Source organism: Setaria viridis, chromosome 9, assembly GCF_005286985.2.
Source record: "Setaria viridis chromosome 9, Setaria_viridis_v4.0, whole genome shotgun sequence".
Taxonomy (NCBI): domain Eukaryota; kingdom Viridiplantae; phylum Streptophyta; class Magnoliopsida; order Poales; family Poaceae; genus Setaria; species Setaria viridis.
The window spans coordinates 30346499-30359699 of NC_048271.2; the positions used below are offsets into that span (position 1 = coordinate 30346499).

The 13201-nt window shown below is 42.0% G+C and overlaps 1 protein-coding gene across 1 annotated transcript; it reads left to right on the plus strand.

Annotated features, from left to right (window-relative positions):
* The first annotated feature begins 3632 nt into the window (after positions 1 to 3632).
* LOC117837955 (ubiquitin carboxyl-terminal hydrolase 9) lies at positions 3633 to 11841 on the plus strand. Its single transcript, XM_034717779.2, has 13 exons — positions 3633 to 4016; positions 5129 to 5353; positions 5933 to 6077; positions 6509 to 6568; positions 6661 to 6756; positions 7308 to 7703; positions 7796 to 7936; positions 8438 to 8608; positions 9353 to 9610; positions 9697 to 9845; positions 10162 to 10719; positions 10834 to 11110; positions 11208 to 11841. Exons 1-13 carry the CDS (start codon positions 3868 to 3870, stop codon positions 11382 to 11384), a joined length of 2802 nt encoding a protein of 933 aa, XP_034573670.1. The 5' UTR covers positions 3633 to 3867; the 3' UTR covers positions 11385 to 11841.
* The last annotated feature ends 1360 nt before the right edge of the window (positions 11842 to 13201 follow it).

The following is a 13201-nucleotide window of genomic DNA, read 5'->3' on the forward strand; positions in this document are numbered from 1 at the left end:
TGGGAGGAGTAAATGCGCCGGTGGGGGGGACGTCCAAAGGAAATGGCGCCATGAACCGGGAGGAGTGGCGCCAGGAAGAAGAAGAGAGGAGGAGAGAGAAGGAGGAGGAGGAAGAAGAAAAAGAAAGGAGAAGGAAGAGGAAAAAGAAAGAAAGAGGGAGGAAACACAGAAAGAAAGAGGGGGAACCGGCGGCGATTGCGGCACGCGGTCAGAGCACGCGTGCGGCGGTCTGACAACGGCACGCGGCGAGATTTACGGGCACGGGTAAAGATGATGGCTGTCGGCTTAGGTGCCGGGACGGCGAAATTGCTGGGGAAAGTTTTCGATATCCAGGAGCTCAGCATAAAAAGATTTTGAAAGCGATTTTAACGGGTGATTTTAGTTGGTGATTTCGGCGGATGTTACAGCAACGTTGGAAGTGAGTTCATTCTGCGAGACATCATCCGGGTGAAATTTATGCCATGGGTTCCTTTCTGGTTGCTCTTCTTCCTCGCCATCTTGTCCAACAACAAGAGTGAAAAGTTCTCGTTCTGGAAAATAACTTCCCGAGCTTGAAGTGATGACCTCCGTGGTGCCACTTTTTTCATAGATGGGTGATAGAGGAGCTCCCTCCTTATATGTGAGGGTGTCAAGGTAGGTGAGAAGGCGTGAATTGTCGTCCTTGGCGAGAGTAGGTGGCTTCATATTGGGCCAGTAGACGAATCTGCCTTGGGCAGTCGATGTGATCACAAAGCCCTGCTGCGAACCTGATAAAGGGGTCTTCTCGTCCGGGTCCGAGTAGTAGTCAAGGTCGTCGATCGTATTCCTATCGGATTGTGATCTGGACAGGGTAGCCTGATAAATAGTAGCCGCGTTGCGAAGTCCGAACGGGAATCAACTCGGGTTGTAGGCCAACTTGCACGATGGCTTATGTGCCGACTCGTGAAAGTTAATCCGACTGGCGGAGAAGTTGAGTTGTACTCAGATTCATTCCCCCAGCCTCTGACTAAGTCAGAAATTGAAAATTCGTTGAAATTCTCGACGAGATCCTCTAAAGCTTGACGCTGGAGCTTCATGGTTTGCTGCTTCTTCTCCGGAGTTGTCGCAATGTGGCGGTGGAAATTTCCAGTGCCGTTTGTGACGCAAACCCAGGAGCCGAAGATAAATGTCGTGCCTGTTTCGAACGCGATGATTGGCTTGATGACGACTTGTGCCATCGACTTTGCCAGTGGATTCTCAGCGAGAGCCCCTACCTGGCACGCCAGCTGTCGGTGTTTAGACCCAGCAACCTACCGGGGGGAGCCCGAGGTAGTGTTTTGGTTAGTGGGCTCGTCGAGATCAGGAACTCGAAGGTGAACACAGATACACGATTTAGACAGGTTCGGACCGCTAGATTGCATAATACCCTACGTCCTGTATTGGTTGGATTGAATTGCTTTGGAGGGGGTCTCTGCCTCACCTTAAATTGCTGGGGGCAGGGTTACAGGTCGGTTGATTTACAAGAATACTAGTCCGATTCGACTAAATGAGTCCTACTCCTATTGCTAGAGTACTTTTCCTAATCCTCCACTAGTTCTTGTCTTGCCATGTAGATCACGCCGTCTTGCGTTGTAGTCTCCATATCAGATACGTCTCAACGTCCAACCCTATATTTAAGACTGTCCAAACCTTTTGGTGGGCCCATAGATGTATGTACGACACCACCGGCACATGCTGAGGCTGGGGGCTGTGCTCCTCCAGCCGCCCCCCACGCTGACGGTAAGAGAGGGGACGCTGAAGATAGGGAGGCGCGTGGCATATTTGCTGTAAATAACACGAACTCAAGGGCAAATCAATATTATTTCACGCTGGGCAAGAGGAGAACCCATCTCCGGCATTGTAGTTCATTTGCGCAATCGGCTCTGCAAGGGCTTCGACCTCGAAGCCGTTTTGTTTGTTGGCGTTTGGCAGGACTCTTGAGAAGCAAGTGCCGGAGCCATTTGAGGAGTCCTGCCAAAGAGGCCCTAAATGTCATTCGTCAAGACCTCGAGGAGTTCAGGCGAGCTAAGAAATGGCAAGCTAGCTAGAACCGGGTGAGAGACTCAAAATGTACTTTTGTGATCAAATATGAGGTGGACGTTCGGCCCGCGCTCTCAACGCTCAAGAGGGGCATGACAATAGTAGAGAAAAAAGGGCCATGGTTAGAGCCTTTGTCGGACCATATATAGTCTGAGATAGATATGAACAAATTTGGCCGGCCTTGACCCAACTTGAGCCCATCGGGCTAAGTTCGGCCCGTGGCCTTTTCGGGCCGTCGTGGCGGCCATTTTGCTTGCCCAAAAAATCCGAGCGGGCCAAGCACGATCCGATTTTTTTATTTATTTTCAAACTATAATAGATTGGCTAGCCCCACCCGGTTCGAGCCAGGCCCGAAAAAGCTCAAAAAGGCTGGCCCACAAGCTGTCGTGGGCGGTCATGTTTTTTCAACCCGAAACATTTCGAGCTTTTTGTCGATTTGTCAACTTGACCGCACTTTGTTCAGGTCTGAGACCTAGGCACAAACAAACATGCAATGGATGATGGAGTGAACAGAGGTTTGGATTAGAAAAACAATCCAGGTTTCCCCTTGAAACGTCCCAATATTTAAATTTGGTCCAGGACCCGCCTACGCTCGTGAACATCTACTGTGTTCGGCTGGCTGCTGCGGCAAAGAGCTGCTGCGTGCTGCAGCTGCTGCGGCAGAGAGCCGAGCAGCAGCAGCCAGCTGCAAAGCAGCCAGCCGAACGAGCTCATCCATATTTTCTTGAACATTTGACCTTATGGATATATTTAAATTTGTTTTTCACGATCGAATTTGATATCGACTCGATATTATCCATCCACAACAAGGCTTTGGACTGAACGCATCCCAAAAGTAACTATGCAAAAACCATGATATAAATATAACATATTGATTTATTTTCAAATACTTTTATTTTATTATTGTAAAATATTTTTATATGCTTTTGTTTATTGATATCTATCTATTGATATCATTATTGCTTTTTAAGTGTCTTTGACTACATGTGTTTTTTGTAATTTTGTTACTTGTATGTTTTATGATAATTTCGTTCTTCTAAGACCATGGATTAAGCGAGAGGATACTTGATAATTGCGACCACAGTACCACTTAACTGAAGTAGATATTCGCATGTGAATATGAATTCGAGTTATCAATTTATAACATCCGAAATTCTAAATCTGTATTCATATTTAAGTTAAATGTAATAAAAGAGTACTGCTATCCTTTGCGCTGGCGACAAGTAGACGACGTACTGGCTCGTGGTATTCTTCCCCTGCAATACACGCCAAACCTGCGTGCCACGCGACGTCCAGAATTCGGATCCACTCCGTCTCCGAGAGGCAGAGCATCACAGCCGCCCTACTCGTCGCCCGTACGCAGCAAAGCGCCGCACGCCTCCCCTCGCGTGACTCCAGAGTGGTCCCACGCGGGGAAGGCACGAACCTTCACCGGCCACGCCACTTCCCAATCTCACAACGCTACGTGGGCCCATCGTTACCATGGTCCCCGCTTGTCAGTGGCCCATACAGGCCTTCCCTCACGAGCGACGAGCCGAAGAGACGGGCCTTTCCAGGTTCCTCCAGCTATCCCCCTCGCCTACCCATTTAGAACGCGCTTTTCATCACAACTCCATCCAAATAAATTACCGTATTTTCTTATTCCATTTTCACCTTCATTTTCTTTCCTTGGTTTCTCCCTCATCCCACCTTCCCTCGTCGTCCGAATTAAAACGCTCGACCTGCCAAGCCGGACCAAACCCTAGGTCCCGATTCGGCATCTCGCCGTGCTAGCTCGGATTCGATCGGGCTGGGCGCGGGGTCGGATCGGCGGCGGCGGCGGGCGGCGGGATGACGATCCCGAGCGCGGAGGGCTTCCTCCAGGCGTCGAGCTGCCTCCCGTGCACTGCGGAGGAGGAGCGGGAGCTCGTGGCCGCGCTCACCAGGGAGGCCGAGGAGAATGTCAGGGACGGGGATCTCCGTTACCTCGTCTCACAGAGGTCGGTGCCGTACGATTTCCTCGTTGCTTTCCCCCGTAAATTGCCCCGTGTACTTTTCCGCGCCGAACCGCGCGTCGTTCCGGGAGCTGTAGCGATTTAGGACTTAGGTTCGAAGCGTGGATCCGAGGCGTAAAATTTTGTGGGGGACGCGGGCTCGTGGTTAATTGAGTCTAGGACTATTTGGGGCTGCTGGTGTTAGGGCCAGCGTTAGCAGTATTTTGATCTAATATTCTAACATCTCGAAAATCCGGTCCGTTTGGGTGACGATGGTTGGCCATCTTGGGCAAAATTCATTTGGTTTCTGTAACAGGAGAGCGAGGAACTTGCTGGCCATTGTCTTGCGTGAGATGATCCAACTGGCAGCTTAGATTGGTACCACATGATGGCCTGCGATCATGATATGGGGAGGCATGCCGATTGTTTGGATAGAACTTATTTGTGTTGTTGTGAGCACAATGTTATAGCAGGAGCATAGATTGTAATTATGGCAATGGAGATCACAACTCACCCACTGATTTAGTGATTATGTTAGGGGTGGATGTACATTGTCTAGCCATCTCCTCAGCTTTCACACATTGGTTATATGTTTTGATGTTTGCTTCCTAATGATTCAATCAGAAACATTGGCAAGACTTTAAACTAAAGGATATCCTAGATGGACTCAGGTTCCCATCTGAGTTGACCTGTTAATATGGTTATGATGACATGGAGATACCGATTTCTTGAAAAGCATGATGGTCCTGTAAACTAGGGATGCCAAGATTCATATCCCTGTCTAAGAAACGTTATTGTCCCCAACACTGTATGACCATTATGGTACCCACATCCTAACTGGTTACTGCTATATGAGGCTTCAGAGTCTTATATACCTTCAATTGCGCTGGAACTATGAAGAACTCATCACCCCCATTAAAATTCTTGCAAAAGATATGCCTGTGTTGCCCTACGTGATTTGTTTCCTGCAAATGTCTTATCTTCATTACACTTTGGAGTTGTCATTTCCTTTTGAAGTCGTAATGTTTAAAAATCATCCAATTTTATTCGGAATTATTGTTCTGCACATGCAAGTTCATAGTATGATTACTAAATTACGTCTTACGTAAATGTGGCAGCTGGTGGATGGAGTGGCAACGTTATGTGGGCTTAGTCAGTGATGAGGAGAATGACACCGAGCAGCTTCCTCAGGCTATGAATAGACCCGGAGAGATTGATAACTCGAAGCTTATTTCAGCAGAAACAATCAATGGTAGTGAAGAGCCAGAGCTTCAAAGAACCTTGAGAGAAGGGGAGGACTACACTTTGGTGCCACAAGGAGTTTGGCGGAGGCTATATGGATGGTATTTAATGCTATTTGTATTTGCTTGTTTTCTCCGTAAAGTGTACACATCAGTGGAAAATTGGTGCACCAATAGTACTAGTGGCCTGTTTTTTTAGCAATTAGGTTCACTGTGAATTGTCTTCTTTGTATCTACAATCTTGATGTGGTAGCTGAACTATAACAAGAGTTAATACCAAGACATGTTTTCCTTTGATTATGTCTGTTTTATTCGTTTATCTGTCATGGTTACAACTTTATTATGTTAAGAATACCTGTGATACCTAGTGTATTTGGAATTTTTTCTGTTTTATTAGAATCATCATACAGTGTCCGAATCATGCTGTATGTTATGCAAATTTTCTTTTGGCGGTGTTCTACTTTTCTAGTGAGGTATTGTGTGTTCATATTTGGTGTGGATCTGTTTGGACTTACAGGTGGTATCTAATATTGCATCGCAACTTTTTGATGGACTACCTCACTACCATCTGTAGCAGCCACTCATTTGAGAAATAATTAGTTTCTATGTGATAGATTATTTTGTTGTGTTTCCTGTAGTATCATATATTACTCTACTCATTGAAGATATCAATACTTGCAGGTATAAAGGTGGACCAGAAATCCCCAGAAAAGTAATTTTGGATAGTCAACCTAACAAGGTTTACATAGTGGATGTCTATCCTCTCTGTCTAAAACTAATTGATGGAAGAGATAATTCTGAACGAAATATCAGAATAAGTAGAAAGGTACACTCGACATAAAATTACCCATCTATAATAATGAAACTGTTCTGATATATTTTCAGTTTATGATGCAATGCCGAGTTGAGGTATTAACTACACTGTTGTATTTGGTGTCATCAGTTTTTATTCAGTTTAGTCTAGTTTGGGATGTTAGGACTGGTTGGATGTGGGTAAATGAAAAATGTCTCGAGCCATACATGGAATGGTCAGACTAGCATGGATGGATTTTACAATTAGTCTCATAATCAGATTGGAAGTGTGCAAATTGTTAATTGCTTGGAGTAATAATGCACATAATGATAAATTAAAATTTCTATGAGCTACTTGTCTTAGTAGTTTTGTTGGGATTCTCTAGTTTCTTGATTACCAGACTAGAAAAATTTGTTTGTTCTGTAATTGATTTATCTTTAGCATCTGTTTGTTGATGTTTTCAGGCCAAAATTAATGAGCTTTACTCAATGGTTTGCTCAATCATGTCAGTAGAGCAGTCCGAGGTATAAGCACTATCATCTGTTGAATTTGATTGTGCCACTTATCAGTATGCTTATAGTTAGTGTCTTTGACCATTTGTGGTTTAATGTTTCAGATTGTCATCTGGGATTATTATCAGAAGTTAAAGAGCAAGAAGTTGGCTAATTTCAATGAGACACTAGATGAAGCTCAAATTACTATGGACCAGGAGGTATAGTGCTACCTTTGTTTACTTTTCTCAGGGGGATGTGCCATAGACCCAAACTTGTGCCTAATTTTGCCTAAATTGTGGCTATCATCCTTGCCACCAAAAAGTGTAGAAATTCGCACTTGCCTAAGGTCAGTTGTGGCAGTATTAGGCATGGACTAAACAGGCCTTAATATGCTAACAATTAAATTTTTCTTCTTTTGTTACACCTAGCAATGCTTTGCACAATCCATCTCATTGTTATGTTTTTGAGTTATAAAGCTCACCGTTTTAGTCTTTAATATAATTCTGCTTTTGGGTGCCGTGTTGTACTTCCGTGAACCTGTGATATGATAGCTATTAAGTTTTGTTATGCTGTACTCAGAATGAACTTGTGCTGGACGCATCTCTCGCCCCACCAAAAATTTGCTAGATACAAACTAGCTTGTCTATTTGTGGTACTAATGCTAGTGCCTTATTGAACTTTTTTTTATATATCATTTTGATGGTGATTGCTAAGTTCTAGCTATTTTCTTGCTGCGCAGTAACTATTCTTCCTTGCCTTATGATTGCAGATCCTTTTGGAAATGAAGCTAGATGAGAGCCGTACAGGTTTTAATACAAGATCCACAAATAATGAGTTGGCACTAATCCCATTAGGACCCTCCACATCTTCATTTTCGATTGCTGGGGGGCCCACCTATTCAAATGGTTTTTCATCTGGAATTGGTTCTAGTTTTTCGCAAGATAATAGCTTCAGTCCTTTACTAAGGGACTCAACAGATGGTTACAACAGTTTCAGCAATGGAACTAAAGATGATACTCATGGATTGAGTGGGTTACATAACTTGGGTAATACATGCTTCATGAATAGTGCCATACAATCCTTGGTCCATACACCTCCCTTGGTAGAGTACTTTTTGGAGGACTATACTCGTGAAATAAATACAGAAAATCCACTAGGGCTCCAGGTGGTCATTCTTATCCTGAGCTTAACTAAATAAATCTTGTACTTACATTACATGATGATGTTTTTGCTGATCCGGGATTTTCTAACCCGCAGGGTGAACTTGCGATAGCATTTGGAGAGCTTCTTAGAAAACTTTGGTCATCTGGTCGAACTTCTGTTCCTCCACGTGCATTTAAATCAAAACTTTCTCGTTTTGCTCCACAGTTCAGTGGATATAATCAGCATGATTCTCAGGTTGGTCTTATTTTAAACAGGAATTGATGCCAACTCAGAGGATGTATATAAACATATTGTGCTCATGTATGAGATTTGTGTATTTAAGTTGAAACTTGAAACAATGTCCTTTTTCCAATGCATATTTCTTCTACTAGTACACTGCCGTGTTCTAGATAAGATATTTGATACCTTGTGCTATTTTTGACACTTTGGGCTTGTTCAATGATTTTCCCTGTTTTTCAGGCTTTCAGATTATTATTCTTTGCTCCACGCATTATGATAGGAGTGTTATACCATGCACATTATCGGAGTTAACCTTGCAACTTTGCACATTGTATTTTGGTACCCATGCACCATTCATTTTCAGCATGTTAGTGCCTTCACGTGTTTAACTGTTACTCTGGCTGAATGCATTTGCATAATTTCTCTGTCGATGTGAATTTCATTTTTTTTATGATCACACCTTATTTAATAAAATTTGATCCCTCTTGACACAGTATTTCCCTACCTTTCGTACAGGAGCTACTTGGGTTTCTGTTGGATGGTCTGCATGAAGATCTCAACCGTGTCAAAAAGAAACCATATATTGAGGCGAAGGATGCTGATGGCCGTCCAGATGATGAATTTGCTGAGGAATGCTGGAATTACCATAAAGCTCGAAATGACTCAATAATTGTAGATAAGTTTCAAGTAAGTAAAATCTTTTAACATGGTGCCTCTTTCCTCTTTTACTTTCTGGATAATATTTTAGGTTAAACCGAATCAACCTTTAGGGTTTCCTCTTTGCTACTCGTTCCACCCTGTTATCTGTTATTCCACCTAAGAGTTGCACTTCTCACTTTGCCTTTGTTTCTCTAGTCCGCATTTTCTCGTTTGCAATCATTTCAACCAAATGGTCATCAAGGAAAACACAAAAGTTGAGAAAATAATCAAGAGAAAATAGATATAGAATAGAAAAAAGAGGCATTTTTGAACAAAAACTTTTAGATTTTTGGAAAATTATGCACTAAGAAATTGAGGATGATACACAAAGTTATTAATCTGCGTTCATTTTGTTATTTTCCTATAGTTCTATCTATTGATATATTGGTATTTTCTTGAGGCAATGTAAAAATATATATTTTTCTTAACTTTTAAACTTAATGCTCAAGAGTGAGTACTGAATCTGTGTTTGTTTCGTTTATTTTCTATATTTCTATGGATAAATTGAATTTTTCTTTAGTTTCTAAACTGTGTTTTGCTACATTTCTTTAAGATAGCATTATGGCTGTTATGTGTTCAAATTTGACCAAAGAAGCCTTCATTGATCTATGTTCTTTGGTTATTGCTTTTGCAATTGAAACTAGCAATTCGATAATCTAGCTTTTTATGTTCATTGATAATCCCGTCCGTGTTCTGTGCTTTAATCTATCAATTTGCTGGTTGATGTTGCAGGGTCAATACAAGTCTACGTTGGTGTGCCCAGTTTGTAACAAAATCTCTGTTACCTTTGACCCATTTATGTACTTGTCACTACCATTGCCATCAACAGTTACTCGAATGATTACTGTAACTGTATTCAGTGGTACTGGAGATGCTCTTCCAATGCCTTTCACTGTGACGATACAGAAAAATGGAAACTGCCGAGATCTTACTAAAGCCCTTACTGATGCCTGCTGCTTAAAAAGTTCCGAGACATTGTTACTTGCAGAGGTACAAACATGTGTTTGCCTTTCTTGTGCGGCTAATCCTATAATAATGTACATGCAACTGAGCAGCTGATACTTGTATGTTTTTAGGTGTATGATCACCGTATCTATCGCTACCTAACAAATCCAATTGAGGGACTTTACACTATAAAAGATGAAGATATACTTGTTGCATATAGGCTCCCTGTTGGTCATGAAAAACTTTTGAGGTTGGAGATCCTGCACCGGAGGGCAGATAGGTGAGCTGATGGTAGTGCATCTTCAAATATACTCAAATGTTGGCAAGGAACAGAGGATTCTGTTTGTTGGTGCATCCACCCATTGTTTATGAGACAAGTCATTAATTGGGTGGTAGTTTCTCCTTTAAGTTCTATTGATTTATTTTAGAGTAGTATATTATCTATTTTTTTGTGATCAATGATTTGCAATTTAGTTGTGGCCATAGACCGCAGAAAACACCATATGATTAAACTTATCTTTATGCCATGTTGTTTGATAGTTATTAGTTTCCAAATCTATTCTTATGTGTTGATAAGCTTTTGATAATTCACCCAGATTTGGTGCGGACCCCCAGTTTAATATCAACCGGAAGCTCATTGGGTGCCCCCTTGTGACTTGTATTCCTAATGACTCTACTGGAAAATCTGATATATATGCGGCTGTCTCTGATGTTTTGGTTCCATTTGTACGAGCAAAAGCACATGGCCCTGATGTGTCTGCAGTCAAGTTGAGTGGCAATGGGCCAAGTCTGGATGGTATTGTACTGACAGATAATGGCACCACCTGCGAGGAGGGTCTCTCTACATCAAGTGGTGATGATAATGCAGTTGATGATGACCTTTTGCCTTTTCAGCTTTCCTTGACTGATGAAAAAGGTATTGCGAGGAATGCTATAAACACGGATTCTAATCGTGTTTTAGGAATAGTTATGAGGGTTTTAATGGATTGGTCTGATAGAGAGCGTGAGATGTACAATACCGATTACATGGATGAACTTCCTGAAGTCTTCAAGCCTGGTTTTTTGTCAAAGAAAACCCGGCAAGAAGCAGTGAATTTATTTTCATGCTTGGATGCCTTTCTGAAGGAGGAACCTCTGGGGCCTGATGATATGTGGTTAGTAATTTTCCTTTTCTTCATTGAGGTGCTTTTGCAAACTGCCCTCATTTGAGACAAGCCTTTTATGGTATCTGATGGTTTTTTTTACTGCTGTCATGCCTATCTAAACAGGTACTGCCCTGGCTGCAAGGAACACAGGCAAGCTAGCAAGAAACTGGACTTGTGGAGGTTGCCTGAGATATTGGTAGTTCACTTGAAAAGGTTCTCATACAGCCGCTATATGAAGAACAAGCTTGACACTTTTGTGAACTTTCCAATCCATGACCTCAATATGAGCAAGTATGTGAAGCATACATCAAGAGGTAATCTGCAGCCCATGTATGAACTCTATGCAGTCATCAATCATTATGGTGGTCTGGGTGGTGGACACTACTCTGCATACGCAAAGGTACTTGCATTTTCATGTTATTATATTATATTTGTATATGTTTCCATTATTGTATACTTGTTCAGCTTCCTGAAGTCGTCAATGCTGTCACTTGCAGCTAGTAGAAGAGGATAACTGGTATCATTTTGATGATAGTCATGTCTCCTCTGTTAGTGAGGATGACATCAGGACGTCTGCAGCATATGTGCTTTTCTACCGACGTGTTGGAGGTTCAAGCGCAGTGGCAAACAACGTTCCAGTTGACCTTGAGATGGTTGATTCGCTGGAGACATAGCTTCCCAAATCAAAGCAAATGTCAGTGTAATATTGTGGATGGAGATATGTAGCTCAGAATATTGCTCAAATTTGCATGTCTGCACTGGGGAGTATTGCTATATGGTTCAGTCAAGCTGTTGACAGATATTTTGAGGGCGCAGCAGAGATCAATTTAGCATAGTGGCATGGATCTGTAGCCCTCTATCTGACCAATTAGGGTTCCTGATATCTTTGTTGATATCTGTCTGTTACCCGACCCTTTTGAGTAGAACAGATCCTGGCAGGTAAATTGATAACTACGTTGACGGCAACAGGTTTGCCTATTCGATATTTTTTGCTGATATGCAGATGTAGCTCTTGGGTCTACTATTATTATTGGTGTAATGTAGCCAAGGGATTGCAACTGGGAAGAAAGAAGGATGTAAAAACGCTGCATATTCTTTTTGCCTTGCTAAGCTATGGCCAAGTTTTGATTCCGATTGCCTTTGTTATAGACACTACGATCCTCAGCACCTGCTAAGTGTGATTTTGCGAGCAATCATTTCTGGGTAATGTGCACTCAGCTTCCAAGATGATCTCATGCTTAGAGACATTGATTCATCCAAATATAATACTCCCTCCGTTCTGATAATTGTTTTGATTTTTCTAAGTTCATAGATATTATTATATATCTAGATATACACTATCTAGATTAAAATAAAGTTAAAACCACCTACAATTTGGGAGGGAGTAGATGCCAACCGAATAAATAGTATATCTGGTTCTGTGTGGCCAATTTTAATTTGGGCTGAATTTTGCAAGTCCATGGTGATATATATCTGCATCTGCTTTGTCTCCATTGTTAGCATATATAATCGGATATGAGCGTTTTATGTCGTGTCGTGTGGGCCAGAAATTCAGGATACACTGTTGAGATGGGGAGCAGATCGCTGCTGTGCGCAGTCGCTATGCTCCACATGGGGTGTGTTAGGTTGTATGGACTATACGATACATGTTATATCATAAGATTTACTTCTACTAGTAGAATAATATATTAAGTGGGATGATTTCATTATAGGTGAATTGGCCTAATTCACCCAACTAAAAAAGTACTATTATATTGAATCATTTTACATATGAAACAAATGATACAAGCAACTAAATCACACTCACAATGAACATACAGAAACTGGAGAGATAAACACTACATGAGTAATCGTTATTCAGCTTAAAGCTTTTTGTTGGTTTGCTTTTAAACTCCATTTTGTTTCACGGCTCTGGTCTTGTCAATAGCGATTGAACTCTGTATTTGTATCAAATAATCAACACCTTTACTTCAGGCTACAGGCCCGGCCTCGGCCCTTTTGTTCTTGTGCACATCGGGTTTTTAGATTCCTCTGCATGATGGAATTGTTTGTCTGTTGGTTCATGTGTGAAATACTGACCCGCATATTTGGGGGAAACTGACTCCTGCTGACGAAGAATATTTCGAGTTTAGAGGATGAATCACCCTTTTTATTTATACGCCCATGAACTGAATGCGTGAGAGCTGAGGTCAACTATTGAGAGCTGTCCGGGTGTAATTTACTGACCTCATGCAAGTTTAAATCAACCAGGTATTGAAGAAGACTCCACACCGATCCATTCGCTATTTGAATGGTCTCATTTGTTACTACTATTAATTTGTTTCTTTGATGGTTCAGATGAATGATATCCAGGCTCATGTTACGGAAATCCCCTTAAATTTAAATCAACTTCCTGTCGACCGAAACTTCATCGCTGTCGAACTGCCGTCACGCTGTCCTTTACTAGAATTTTTGCAGGGTCATCTCATCCTCGCTTACTGTTTATTTTGGG